Here is a 14,382-nt window from a genome sequence, read left to right as displayed (position 1 = left end):
AATAAATGTCAATGCCTGTACAGTCTTGAATAATGAAATTTAAAAACCTTGTGTATCCACAGAGGTGTTTTATGGCATGTTTGTTCAATTAAAGGATGACGATTACAAAATGAATAATATTAATTTTAAGATTGCAAAGCTGTTTCACCAATGCAAAAATCTAGCATTGTTAAAGCTCTCTGGGCAATGCTATGCAGAGTTGAAGGAATCCTCTTGGGGCTCCATATAAGTTTCTCACCCTCTCCCTTAGTTTGTTGTGTTTGTCTCACTTAATGCAGTCAGGTCATTTGGAAAACAGCAAGGATTCTGTCCAGGCTATTCCGTGAACCCAGGCATGGTCTGAAGTAATGAGATCATGTCAGCAACATTACTGTAGTGCAAGTTAGAATTAATCTGTAATCTCTGGTCAGAATTCTCATTTTCACTAATACACCTGTAAATCCGGTGGAATTTAATGAATTCAGAAGAGACTCTCCAGGTACCAGTAGTGAGGTAGAGCCTGCTCCCAGCTGTGGAGCCTGTGTTGAAAAGACACTGATGCATCTTGCTCAGTAAATAGCTGTGAATCCTGTAAAAAATTCTGTTGGGTCTCCTTCTGGCAGTCTCATCCATGTAAAGAATTTCACTTCTGCATTCCTTAAAGCTGTTCATTGCTGCAAATCCCACAAGCCGTATATTTGACCATTTATGGCTCAGCCCTTGATTCAGGTAGCCATGTAATCACTGAAGACTGCACTGAGTGATTCTCAACTCCTTGCAGCTTGTTGGCTTCTGTGAAAAGTCTTCCTTCAACTCATTTTTTTATTTACTACAAGCCGTGTCTGTTTTGGAGGGGTTTATTTGTTTTATTTTGTTTGGGTTTTTTTGAAGTCTAGAGCAAAACCAATTCTGCTTCATCTGTTGACTGAAATCAGTAAATACCATTTAATGAGAGCTCCAGTTCACTTTTGTCAGGAAAATACTCATTTGTGTTTGTTAGTCTAGTGTTATTCAAGCAAAAGTCTCTGTATTCTTCATTAGAAAAGCCAGAAATAGGTTGAAAAAATGGAATTTTAGTGGCTATTTTTATTCTACTAATATTTAAAGTTGGTAGCATAGTACAGATCTACCTTTTCCATAAGAAATATTTAGATAAGGCTTTTTTTTCTGTCTTTCAATTTCACTGACTTTAGGAGTAGTGACAGGTACAGGATGAAAGGCTGGACTATCATGGAGTTCCAGGCTCTGAAAAAGAAACCTGTAGTGTAGATTAGACAAAAGGTCTTTGCCAGACCCTTTAAAACAGTCTGTCAGAACAGGAGCCCTACAAGAGGGAGTAAGAAAAGTAGTGTAACACTAGGTACTTGTGTACTGTGTTTGTGTTTAATGCTGCAGCCTGTGATCAGTGACTAAAATGCACGTACTGCACCAGGAGTTCTCTGATGAGCCTTTCAGTGTAGTAAGCTGATCTGAGACAGTCATCCTGTGCTATCAAAATTAATAAGAATTTATTTATGGCGTAGGTAAGGTTTGGATTTTGGATGCACAGTAAAATTGTCCAGACTGTTAATGAGAAGATAGAGTTTAGACTGAGACACAGAAGGTGGACAACCCTTTCTTTGCATGGCGCTTCTCTCTTGACCTGTGTCATTTGCACAGCTCATCCTGCAAGTCTTTTTGAAGGCTCAATCAGCTGTTCCTGACGCAGGAGTTGCTCTTTCCCCATCCTCTGCAGCATTTTGAAAGGGCATGACTGACATGTAGCCACGCACGTTTCCTTCAACTGACGCTGTTCTTTTGCAGGACCTGCAGAGGGACATAGAGCAGCACACGGCGGGCGTGGAGTCCGTGTTTAACATCTGTGAAGTCCTGCTGCACGACTCTGATGCGTGTGCCAATGAGACAGAGTGTGACTCCATCCAGCAAACCACCAGGAGCTTGGACAGACGGTGGAGAAACATCTGTGCCATGTCCATGGAAAGGCGAATGAAGTACGTCTCCCGTTCTTACCCTACAGAAGCCTGTGGCAGCATTTTGAGGAAAGGCTGTAGCTTTTGCCACAAGCTGAATTTTGAGGAGGAAGAAAGAATCCAGAGTTGATAGTTAGCTTGTGATAAAACCTTTCTGTTTTTGCTCTCTCAGAATCGAGGAGACCTGGCGTCTGTGGCAGAGGTTTTTGGATGACTATTCTCGCTTTGAAGACTGGCTAAAAGCATCTGAAAATATAGCAGCTAGGCCTAATTCTTCAGAGGTCCTGTACACACATGCAAAAGAGGAGCTGAAGAAATTTGAGGTGAATTTTTTAACTGCCTTTTTTTATGCTCAGCATCATGCTGCTGAATACTTACTGTCTGTGCAAAATGTCTGAATCTCTGGAAAACATTAGTCTGGCATTGGTAGTATAGAGAACATAAGTAATTTGGTGAGTGTGCAGATGTCTCTTCATCTCCAGAATCTTTTTTAATGTGGAGAATACAATGCTCTGAGCAGACACAAGTTTAAAGCCTTGCTTTTTATAGGCAAGAGCCTTTTGTAGTTTGATACTTATTTTTTTCTTTCTTTTCCTAGTGAGCTAAGTTTGAGCAGACAGTTTAAAATATGAGTCTTAAAATCTGGCTTTAGTTCTGCAGTTGGAAGGTCTGTTTTAAGGGGAGAGGGCATCATCTCTCTCCATGGATAACATCCACATGCTGACTTACCAGGGAATGAGCTCCTCTTTGTGCCTTGCAGGCGTTCCAGCGGCAGATCCACGAGCGCCTGACGCAGCTGGAGCTGATCAATAAGCAGTACCGGCGCCTGGCCCGTGAGAACCGCACCGACTCGGCCAGCAAGCTCAAACAGATGGTGCACGAGGGCAACCAGCGCTGGGACAACCTCCAGAAACGAGTGGCTTCCATCCTCAGGAGGCTCAAGGTGGGGGCACAGTGGGGTGAGGGAGTGAGGAGCACTCGCTGGGCTCTGCAGGAATCACCCACGAGCAAAGCCTACATCAGAGCAGCTCTCTCTGTCCTGAGCTACTGGTGTAGCAGAGGAGCTCTGGGAGGTTCACTGAGTACATGGCATAAACCTGACCTTGGTAGATTGGTTCTTGGTTGCTGAAGAAAAGCGTAAAGGAGGGAGGAGTGCAAATTTTGAGTGGTTAGTTGTAATTTCAGTGGTCAGCAGTTGTCACTGCTCCTATCAGAGTTTCCTCTTACCCACCTGTGGATGTGTTCATGCGCTTGCACCTTTCCACAGATAAGAGGCAGAGAGACAAAAGGGCCCCAAGTGCAGGTATGGTTTGGAGTTTCCAGCTCAGCTCTACTTAATGCCAGGTTGTGATTCACCAACGAGGCATTGAAGATGGAGATGTGATAGAAAGCAGCTCCTGCTGTGCTGCCTGCCTGATGAGGAATGTTGTTGGGGAGTGTATTGGTGGCCCTTCAAAGAAGGATCCTGCTCATCAATTAAACTGATCTCTGGGCAGATACTCTGTGTTGTGCCCTGGGGGATACTTGTCACTGCCAGATTTTTAAATATAGCAGTGCTGCAAGCAACTGTCAGAGAAAACTGTTAGCTTTCAGAAGTCAGTGGATGAGGCAGTGAGAGCAGTGATGGGTTTGATCTGTGCAGCTGTGAATTGTTATATTTGGGATGTTACATGATCCCCTTCCCGAAGAGTAAATCCACCCATGAGAACAGGCAAGCTGCATGTCTGTTTAGCAGCTTCTGTGGGGCATGCCATGCCAAACGGTGCATTAATTACACTGGTGTGGTCATCCACAGTCCAGCCTCTCCATTATAAAATCAGTAAAAACTGATTTTAATCTCATAGTTTTAATTACTTTAATTAGAGATGGGGGTTGCTTTCTTTGTTTATCTCTGTTTTAAGTTTAGAACAAATCAGATGTTAAGCCTCAGTCCAAATAACAGTCACTGGTATAATGATGTGGGAGGAGGAATGTGTGGAATCAAGAATTTTATAGAAGCATCTTGAACTGCTAAAATTTTCTCCCTCTTTTGTACAAATACTGTACTAGTATAGGGTGTTGTTCTACCATCCCTACAGGAAGAGGACAGGTTTTATACATGGCATGCTGCTGTTTGTGTCCTGATGGCCTTTAAGGTGAACAGGAGTTTTGAAATCAAACGCTGATTTCAGAGAGCTCCTGTGACCTGTCTCTTTCAGTGGCTGAAGTCATGTAACACTGGCTCCTTTTTTCCATCCAGCACTTCACCAATCGCAGAGATGAGTTTGAGGGGACAAGGGAAAGCATCCTTGTCTGGCTCACAGAAATGGACCTACAGCTGACAAATGTGGAGCACTTCTCAAAAAGTAACTTTGATGACAAAATGCGCCAGTTAAATGTACGTATCATTGTGAAGCAGTTGTTTACTATAGCCCAGTGATCCTCTTGGGCTGCCGTTGCCTGACAGAATCATCCATTTTCTGTAACTCCTCAATAGCCACCAGACCTCTGTAGGGTTATATTTGTTTGAAGACAGCAGTAAATTGTTAAGACATATTGTCTGAATCAAGATTAAGCTGTGCAGTATCTAATTCAGATTTAGTGTTCAGGCTCAGTTCTGTCATGCCATTTTCTCTCAACAGTATGTGTCAGTGACAGTGGTATCTGGCCTGAAAAGCAGCAGATGCTGCTTAACAGTAAGAGCTACATTCCTAAATTCAGGCATTATTTTTTGGTGTGAACCTTTTTTGAATTGACATTGTAGTACAATCTCTCCTTGGAGCTCATCTTTGTAGCTGCGAATTTCAACAGAAATTAGACATCAGGAATGTGCAGTGATTCTGAGGAATATACTAGTTCTTTCCGACATCCTATGCTCATTTCTCCTTTCTCCCTGCACTGTTACTGTTCTGGGCTGTAGATTTACTGTTGTGTAGGTTGGAGGCCCAAGGAACCAAACAAACTTCTTGGCTACTCAGAAAAAGATTGTGTGTACCCAACAGAAAAATAAACCCTGATTAGCTGAACTCTCAAATCATGATCCCCTACAGGCTCAGGACACTGCAGCCATTCTGATGGTGCACATGGGTAGAAAATGCTACTTCATTTGGAACTGTAATTCTGCTGACAAAAGAAACCTTTGGACCTCCTGAGTAAAAAGATATTTGCCAAATTAAATTAGACAACAACGTCAATTGCTGCTTGTCTTTCACTGCAGTGAGCTAGAAAACAGGGGCAAACCTTAGGCTAGAAAGGGCCAATGGAGAAGTAATTATTTTTCTCGTATGTTCCAAATAGGGTTTCCAGCAAGAGATAACATTAAACACCAATAAGATTGATCAGCTAATCGTTTTTGGGGAGCAGTTGATTCAGAAGAGTGAGCCTTTGGATGCCATCCTGATTGAAGATGAATTGGAAGAACTTCATCGATACTGTCAGGAGGTGTTTGGGAGAGTTGCCCGGTTCCATCAAAGACTGACTTCAAGGGATCCTGTAAGAAGCAACAGTTGTTTCAATGCTTTGACAAGATTTTGGTGTTTGAATTGCAGTGCTTATTTTGGTTTTTGAATTGCAATTGCTTATTCCTAGCAGCTTGACTGAGTGGTTTGAGCTCCAAGGGCTCAGGAGCTCTGCAGTAGATGTGCCAGCCTTGCTAAATCTTTGTCGCCAATCCTTTCATGCCTCTCCCTCTGCAGAATCTGGATAATGGCATGAAGGTTGTTCATAAGGTTCAGAACTATATAATTACGTCTTGAAGGCTTCAAAACTTTTTTTTTTTTGGTGTTTTTAATATCACAAAAAAATTAATATTTTTTTGTTGTCCTTACCATCAATAATGTGTTTAGAATATCTCTTTATGTATTTGGTTGTTCACTCCATCAGTCCACTTTGTTGTGAGAACCCTGAATGGGCAGCAGCATGCACTTTGCTTTTTCCCTGGGAACTTTCAGATGATTCTCAGTTTGTTTGGCCTCAAAAAGAAAAAAAGACATCTGTTAGAAAGCCAGGTAAAGGAAGTAACGTGACCAAGTAGCTGTTCACTCCTGCCTGAGCATCATTTCCTTCCTGACCTGTTAAGCCTATTTGGAGCTGGGTACTCCTCCTGCAAACTGGAGAGATGCTACGGTGGTGGGTGAGTGCCTTGAAAGGGGAGAGGTAGCTGCTGATGTGAGGATTGGTTTTGGCAAAAGATGAGGAAGGCAGAAATTATGTCTCCCTTTAATTTTAGGCACATAGTCTTTGGTTGTTGCAGCTGACCACAAAACTGGTTTTGGTAGTACTGTGTGGTTCAATCATTAGCTTCATCATCTCTTGTAAAACTTACTAATGTGCAATAATTACTTGCTTGTAGGGTTTGGACGATGAAAAAGATAACTCTGAAAATGAGACAGATCAAGAAGACTCCAGAGAAATCCAGAATGATCCCTGGCATAAGAAAGCCATCACCGAGGGGCCCTCATCGACACAGTCCCTTTGCCACCTTGTGCCCCCGACTCAGGGCCACGAGAGATCAGGCTGTGAGACCCCTGTCAGCGTTGACTCCATCCCACTGGAGTGGGACCACACAGGTGATGTGGGAGGTTCTTCCTCTCATGAAGATGATGAAGAGGCCACATACTACAGTGCTTTGTCAGGTGAGAACCAACAGAGACAAACCAGCAGTTTGGTTTGACATGGACAGCTGGAGGATGTCCCTGTGTGGGAAGGGAGGGGGATTGAAGTCTTGCTCCCACGTTGTTGCTTGGTTTTCAAGTACCATTAATAGATGTGAGCAGACTCATCTCTTAGATGAAGGAAATGGTACTGTCTAAACCAAGCTTTTATTTTTAGAAACCTAAGAAGATTTTAGAAGTCTTACTGTTTAAGAATGTTTGAAAATGGTACCAACCACTTACTTTGTTCTTTGTCTTTGCTGTCCCTCATTGTTTCAGTTGTTTTTAATAGCTGGAAGATACCGAATAGTGAGGAAAATGACATTATTCTTTTTTCAGATGTAGAAATCACTGAAAACCCTGAGGCATATCTTAAAATGACCACAAAAACTTTGAAAGCATCTTCTGGTAGGCACCTGCTAATGCATGTGTCTGAACATGGCAATCTCCCTGTGCTGCACGCTATATTCCTCAACCTCTCTCATATGTAATGTCTGACTTCCTGCCTTGTGTGGACACCATGTCTCATCCTGTCATGGTGTTCTTACGCTGCAGTATCCACATGGACATTAAAAGCAGTCAAGAACACACCATTTAGATTTTGCCTGGTAAATGCCAAGGTGGTTAACGTGCATTTCATTGTACTGATCCAAAGTCTTTTGGTTCTTTCTCGGTGGTTTGCTCTGGGTAGCATCAGTTTTTGGTTGTTGCTAATTTTGGTTGCATAACTACTGAATACTGAACAACTCTGCAAGTATTTTTTTTGTGGTTTGTGCATGACAGAACTATGTGTGTCCTGTCTGTTAAATCCAGAACAAACATTCTCCAAACCAGGACATGTCTAACTTGTTCCCTCTGACATGTTGCAGATGTGTGATGGTTATTGTTGGGATGCAAACTTTACAAAACCATGGTGCAGCCTTGTCTTTTGTTTTTTGGTTTTGTTGGGTTTTTTTTGAATACTCTAACCTGTATTCAAGCATTTTCCAGAAGAAAACAGAATGTCCCATAACTGCATGGCTCTCATCTCATTACCTTTGAAACACTGTTGATGTTTTGCAAATGTGCATGCTTTGCAAGGAAAGCTGCAAAACTGTCATTTTTATGCCATAACTTGATGCCATTTTATTCAAAGCGCTTTCTAACTTAACACAAAGCAACAGCTTCCTTGTGGAGGTGGGATCTTGCACTCATGGTGTGTGGTCTTGGTTTTGTTTGTTTCAGGAAAGTCTGTTTCAGAAGCTCATCCTTGGCACTCTCCGGGTAGCCCAGTCTGCAGGAAACACAGATATAACCAGGCAGAGATGGCTGGAAATGTGTTGTCTGGAGCAGAGACAAGTACTCCCTATAAACCAGACTATGTGAGTTGGAGGCTCTGTGGGCACTGAACCTGTACTACACAGTCTCTTTGTTGTTCTGTGTAACTCCACCCTCTTCACTTCTCCAGCATCAAAGGGAAGAATAGTTGAAGTGGGGAATTTTCGCTTCACTCAAACTTAGACATTTTTTCTGGTGGCTCAGGTTGAACTCTTCATCAGTCAGGGTCTGGAGGAGCTAACTTCCTCTCTTGTCATAGGACAAGTCTAGGAGAATTGAGCGCCCCACAAAGGACAGTGTGTGAATCTCTTGATATTTCCTGACATATTTCCCTTTCCTAAGCAATTTTGAGGGATCCTAATGTGCAACACACCATTTAATCTGCTTCAAGGCACTGAAATATATGCCAAAAAACTTTCTGTCCATTAGTGGCTCAGCCTTGGTGGCTGTTTGCCAGCCATGGCTTCACCAGCAGCTGCCAGGCTCAGTGGATCTGGACCCATTGTCAGCACTCTTCCAGACAGGGTGGCACTGGTATCTGGCTGCTTTTGTCATCATTAATCCAGTCTCAGAGCCTTTGAGATTATTAATCCTGCAAAGACCTACAATCCAACAAAGAGCACCAGCAACTGTGCCTTGTCTGGTACATGTAGTGCAAAAGCAATTAATTTGCCATGTCCACTCTTGTAGTAACTGGTATCACCATGGTGTGTGTTTGTTTGCTGGAAAGGCACAGAGAGCCAGTGTAAACTGTAAGTGTAAACTCAGCAGCAGCCCAGGCACCCCAGAGTAACACAGATCAGGGTGGATCTTTGTCATGCTGTTAACCTGCAGGGCTCACCCACCAAAATGTCATTCCAGGTGAAGCAGCTCAGCTCTGCAAGCAGCAGCAGCAGCAAGGAGAAAATTCCATCTGCCAACATGAGCGATGAGGAGCCCCAAGATGACCAAGAGCTTGTGAATCTAGCAGCAGGAGAGAAGCAGTCAGGTACAGAGCATTAGGAGTGGCTTTGGCGCTGTGGTGTTTTTCCTGTGACTCTGGGGGGACAAAGCAGAGATGGCACAAAGGCAGCATATTTGGGAACAACAACAAAAAATTAATGTATTTTGCCAAATTTCCAAGTTTCACTGAGCTCCCTTGTCATCTGGTTCTGTCCAACCCATGTGTGCTGTTCAAAGCTTTCACATTTTCTGCCAGAATTGAGATTTTTATTTCATACCATACTTCTGTCTCTTTGCTGCTTGTAGTAAATGGGAACAATTTCACTTTTGTCTGATACTGAACACTTCAGAGACTTCTAATCAGATTTCAAACCAAAGGTTCTGTCTAAAATAAGATTGCTATGTGGAGTTACTGGTGCTCCATAGAACACGATGCTACAGTGCCCGTTTGCAGAAATGTGTTTTCAAAGCTGATAATGCATTCTGTTCTTCAGTATCTTTACAGTGGTCCTTTCATGCAAACAGACCAGCAAGCTGGTTCTCTTGACCTTTTAGGACCTCATTTCTGGTTTCAGGTGCTTGGGATTGTAACAACACATTGTACTGCAGTCACAAAAGCAAATCATGTGATAAAAAGAAGGCTGCAGCTACATGCACCAGCTCACTTTGTTTCTCTGGTCTCACAAATGGTCCAGGGTTGTGTCCCATTCATGGGCTGAATAGGAATAGCCTGAGAATAGTTGAGATGTGCTTTCAGAAAGTGTCAGTGATCACACAGGTGGCATCTCCGTGTCCTTTAGCATTGAATTGATGAAACACAGAGTCATTAGAATGGTTTGGGTTGGAAGAGACCTAAAAGTTATCCATCCCCCCTGCCATGGGCAGGGACCCCTTCCTCCAGACCAGCTTGCTCAGAGCCCCATCCAGCCTGGCCTTGGAACACTCCCAGGGATGGGGCAGCCACAGCTTCTCTGGGCAACCTGGGCCAGGGCCTCAGCACCCTGACAGTAAGGAATTTCTTCCTAATATCTAATCTAAAATTGCCCTCCATCAGTTTAAAGCCGTTATCCCTTGTCCTGTCATTCCGTGCTCATGTCAAAAGTCCCTCTCCAGCCCTCTTGGAGCCCCTACAGGCACTGGAAGGTTCTTAAAGGTCTCCCTGGAGCTTTCTCTTCTCCAGGCTGAACAGCCCTAGATCTCTCAGCCTGTCTTTACAGGAGAGGTGCTCCAGCCCTTTCATCTTTGTGGCTTCCTCTGCACTCTCTTCAGCAGCTCCACACAGACATAAAACACAAACCCAGGTTCTAACTGCTGGATCATACTTGTCCACCAGATCACAGCTGGGCTCATGGAATTCTGTCTCCTTAGATTTGGTCTGTTCTTCCAAGTGAATTAAAACATCTCCAATTAATTTCATTAAAATTCTGTGGAGTATTGCTATGTGGATAACTTGACCAACAATAGGAAATTTAGACACGGCAGAATCTCAAGAAAAGATGTGACTGAATGACAGTAATACATTAAAGCAGTTATTTGATCTCAAGTAGAATGGAGAATAATTTTCTTTGGAAATGTCTTGCATCTGTTTTACAAACTCCTTCCTTTACTGAGGATGTAAATGGATTTTTTTCTATGATTTATAGGCATTATTGATAGGTGGGAGCTCATCCAAGCTCAAGACCTCAGAAATAAACTTAGGATGAAACAGAAATTGCAGCAGTGGCAGCAGCTAGACTCAGACCTCAGTGACATCTCTGCTTGGCTTGATAAAACTGAGCAAGAGCTGGAAGAGCTGCAAAAGGTGAAGCTTCCAACCAGCATGCAGGCACTGGAACAAAAGGTCAAGAAATTGAAAGTAAGTTATGGCCTACAGGGAAGAGGGATTTCAAGATGCTGATGTTTCTTAAATCACTGTGTTCTCCTGGGATCAGTTGGCAGCATGGATGCCAGTAGCAATGTTCCTGTGCCACAGGAGAGCTGAACTGCTCTCAGCTAAGAGGACTCAAGAGGGTCTTAGGCAAGGTGCTTCTGTCTTCATGTACAGAGATTGGCAGGCAGAAGTAAAAACTTCTCCACTTCTCCCTTTCTGTTTTCTTGCACAGTGATACCTACATCTTTTCCTTGTGCCATTCCCCTCTATGCAAACCAGAAACAGATTGAAAATTAGCCAGATCAACAGTCTGCAAAGTCTAGGCTGCTTGTTTGTTTTTTTTTTTTAATTGAATTGAGGGTGGGGTGTAATTCCAGCAGGAGGCTGACAAAGATCTGCTCTAAAGCTGTGGTTTCTGCAAGCTGAGCCAACAGGTTACCAGGGCACATGTGACTGCTGGGGTCTGGGACTCAGGCAATGAAATGCCTCAGGTTGAACTCTGAGAGAGCAAGTGTTCCTAAAATCTGTGGAAGTGCAAAATCCCTGTGTGCTCACCCCTCACCAGCTGCCCCATGTGGAGTCACCCTGAGGCTGCTGGTCAGTCTGGTGTCACCCTCGGGGTGATGCTCACAAACAGGACACTGCAGGACAGAGGAGGGATTTCTTAGGCATGCTGAGAGTATGTTTAAGCCTACATGTCCTGGAGTAGTTAGTAGGCCAGGGACAATGACTCTGCACTCCAGTAAGATCTATTCTGACTCCTTCAGCCAGTCTGGATTAGGCGCCAGGCCCTAGGAAAGGTTTGATGGTGCCCCCTGAGTGGAGGGAGGTGTTTCCCTTCAGCCTGGAGTTGGGTGTCTGACCTCCTCAAGGAGCAGAGCTTCACTTCTTCTCTCTTCTGCATCTGCTTAAGAGCAGTCCAGCTGGCTGTAAATCCCATTTTCAGACAGTTTGGCTTTAGAGGGGTGTTAAAAGGGACACTGTTCTCTTAAGAAGTGAATTTCATGCAGTGTCAGGACATCCCAATTGCTAGGGATAAGGATAAACCCAGTCTGCCTACAGACTGGCTTACTGGTGTTCAGATGACTTTTTGCTTTGTCTGATATTAGAAGAAACTTTATTGCCTGGAGGAGAGGGGGGACAGGTTCCTTTGATGGGTGGAAAGCAATTTAGACCAGCAGTTTTCTACAAGTGGAACTCAGATCTTGAGAATATAAAGATTGACACTCTTGGACAGAAAGGCTGCTGAGAAAAGCAATCTGAGCTTTGTGGTTTGTGGGATTCATCCTGCAGCTCTTACTTCCCTACTGCAAGAGCAGCCTGGAAAAAAATGAGTACCCTTGTTTCAAACTGTAAACTGGAGGGTACAAGGAATGTAATATTTGGCTTTTTTTTTTTTTTTTAACCTTCAGAAATAGAGGCTCAGTCTTAACTTAAAGGTGGTTAGATGGTATGACCATGACTGCAAATTCCATATTATTCCCCCTACAATTCTAAGGGAGAGGAGGAAAGCAGGCAGGACCTTGAGAAGTCAGAGAAATGGGCTGACAGAAACTCAGAGCAGAGAGAAGAAAAGTGATTTCTCACAGTGGGGTGGTCTGGTGTGGGACCAGGGGCCCAGAGGGGACAGGGAATCTCCATCCTGCAAGATGAAAATTTAAATAGATGAGGCCCTGAGCATCCTCCTTGGAGTTTGAAGTAGGTCCTGTGTGAAACAGGAGAACAGAGAGCCTCTAGATGACACTGTCAGCAATGTTGTAGGATTCTGGGGTGGCAAAACCTTTATCAATTAGGAGAAAACACCGTGTGATGACTTCTGGGAGTATTTGTCCAAATGTCAGGGAAAGAGGCAGCTCAGAGGAATTAAAGGGCAGTTGTGGATTAAGCCATAATGCCTGTGACTTAGGGAGACGTGCAAGCCCAGTCACACTCATTTTCTTCAAAGTGAAGATTTTGGCTTTGAAAAAAAACTCAAACATGAACGTACCTCAGTATTGAAAAGCCACCAGATTCAAGCATCCTTCCCCAATACCTGTGATACATTTGAGCACATGGTTTTATTGAAAATAAAAACGCTTTTCATCATTCGTAAAAGCTCCTAATCCTCTTTTTTTTTTTTCTACCAGGACATGCTTAAAGCATTTGACAACTACAAAGCAGTGCTGCTTTCTGCTAACCTGAGCAGCAAAGAATTCCAGAAAGCAGACAGCACAGAGTTCAAGGAGCTGCAGAACAGGCTAAGGAAGGTCAACTTACACTGGGAGAAAGCAACTCGTGCCCTGGACAACTGGAGGAAGGGTTTACAACAAGCCTTACTGCACTGCCAGGTGCATACCACATGCCAGCTTGTAAGGGAAAACTCTTGGGGATTCTGTTGAGGATAGGGCAGAGGGGTAATTCCTGCACATCAGTAGAATGGTCACTCACAATCCAGGACACTTGGTTTCCTGATAAAGTTGCCTCTGGTGGATTGAAACGGTTTGGTAAAAATACCTTTCAAGCGGGTAATGCCCTTTTACTGGAATACTTTAACAAGGTTTCTGTACCCTCACTAATTGTGAATTTGTGGTGGCTCTGTCTGATCTCGACTGGGCATTTTGTTTGTAGGTGAAGGGGCTGCAAAGGTGTTTTTCCTCTTATGTGCCAATCTTTTTGTTTCTCTAGGATTTCCATGACCAGAGCCAAAAGCTAATCCTGTGGTTAGCAAGTGCTGAAAGCCGCAGGAATGAAGCACAAATCACAGATCCCAATGCTGATCTCAATACAATACTGGAATGCCAGAAGGAGCTAATGGTAAGTGTAGTCTTAACTGCAGCACCTCAGCTCTCACCACACAGTGAACAGCAGGATGTTTATCTCTCAGTGTCTGCAGCCTGTCCTTACTTGTGTTGTATTCAGGCATGTGGGTAGTTTTTGAAATGGACAAGGATATTGCCACTACAAGGCACTTTTCCATAATTACACATCATAATAAAGTTCCTTATGAGTCATCTTCATGCTGGAGTAAGACTTCCAATTTCCAAAATTTAATGTCTTAAATTAAACCTGCTGCCAGAACTATTTTTAAATGTTGGTTCAAGCAGGTACAACCAGTCTCTTCAAGAGAACTCCATTTCCAATGTAGCTGTAATAACCATTCCTGTGCCTTGTGCATTCTCAGGCAGGTTGTGTTGTTCTTTAAAGCCTTCCAGAGTTCCTCCTTTTGGGAGAACATCCATGAAGTTGAGGGTAACAGTCTGTTGTGCTGTTTTTCGTTTGTTTATTCTCAGCAACTGGAGAAAGAGCTGCTGGAGCAACAGCTTAGTGTAAACTCCCTCCAGGAGCTCACTGCCTACCTGCTGCTGAAATCAGATGGTGATTACATTGAAGAGGAAGAGAAGGTCCATGTAATTGGAACAAAACTGAAACAGCTGATTGACCAAGTCTCTCATGACTTAAAAACAATACAAGGGAATCTGGTGAGTTGGAATTTAAATACTTGTTCGTAGATCTTCCTTACTGAAAAGAAATAGCATATTAAGAGTGAAGATATTTATAAAAAAAATGACTTAAAGCTTGAGTACTTGCACCTTCATAAGCTGAGAAAAGAGCAGTTCCGGCTGTAGGAAGGACTTCAGCACCCCAAGGCTAGTACAGTATTATAACAGAGGGGTTGTGCTGCCTCTGTCCTCAA

General features: G+C 43.4%; 1 protein-coding gene across 3 annotated transcripts in view; it reads left to right on the top strand.

The window, feature by feature from the left end:
• The window catches only part of SYNE2 (spectrin repeat containing nuclear envelope protein 2), a 174,110-nt gene that overhangs the window by 157,234 nt on the left and 2,494 nt on the right, over nt 1–14,382 (top strand). For 2 of the 3 annotated variants that reach the window (XM_066188996.1, XM_066188995.1), the window contains exons 103-115: nt 1,783–1,970; nt 2,122–2,272; nt 2,710–2,892; nt 4,189–4,326; nt 5,226–5,420; nt 6,280–6,562; nt 6,920–6,988; nt 7,805–7,941; nt 8,759–8,885; nt 10,483–10,694; nt 12,836–13,036; nt 13,374–13,502; nt 13,979–14,167. In XM_066188996.1, the coding sequence (XP_066045093.1) occupies nt 1,783–1,970; nt 2,122–2,272; nt 2,710–2,892; nt 4,189–4,326; nt 5,226–5,420; nt 6,280–6,562; nt 6,920–6,988; nt 7,805–7,941; nt 8,759–8,885; nt 10,483–10,694; nt 12,836–13,036; nt 13,374–13,502; nt 13,979–14,167 (2,202 nt within the window). The remainder of the gene's footprint in view (nt 1–1,782; nt 1,971–2,121; nt 2,273–2,709; nt 2,893–4,188; nt 4,327–5,225; nt 5,421–6,279; nt 6,563–6,919; nt 6,989–7,804; nt 7,942–8,758; nt 8,886–10,482; nt 10,695–12,835; nt 13,037–13,373; nt 13,503–13,978; nt 14,168–14,382) is intronic. The other variant, XM_066188997.1, reaches the window with a different exon arrangement.

This window comes from Chamaea fasciata, unplaced genomic scaffold, assembly GCF_029207755.1.
Source record: "Chamaea fasciata isolate MVZ Bird 193981 ecotype frontalis unplaced genomic scaffold, bChaFas1.0.hap1 SCAF_7, whole genome shotgun sequence".
Lineage (NCBI taxonomy): Eukaryota > Metazoa > Chordata > Aves > Passeriformes > Sylviidae > Chamaea > Chamaea fasciata.
Note: the sequence above shows the minus strand (reverse complement) of the source record. Positions and strands in the feature narration are given on the sequence as shown.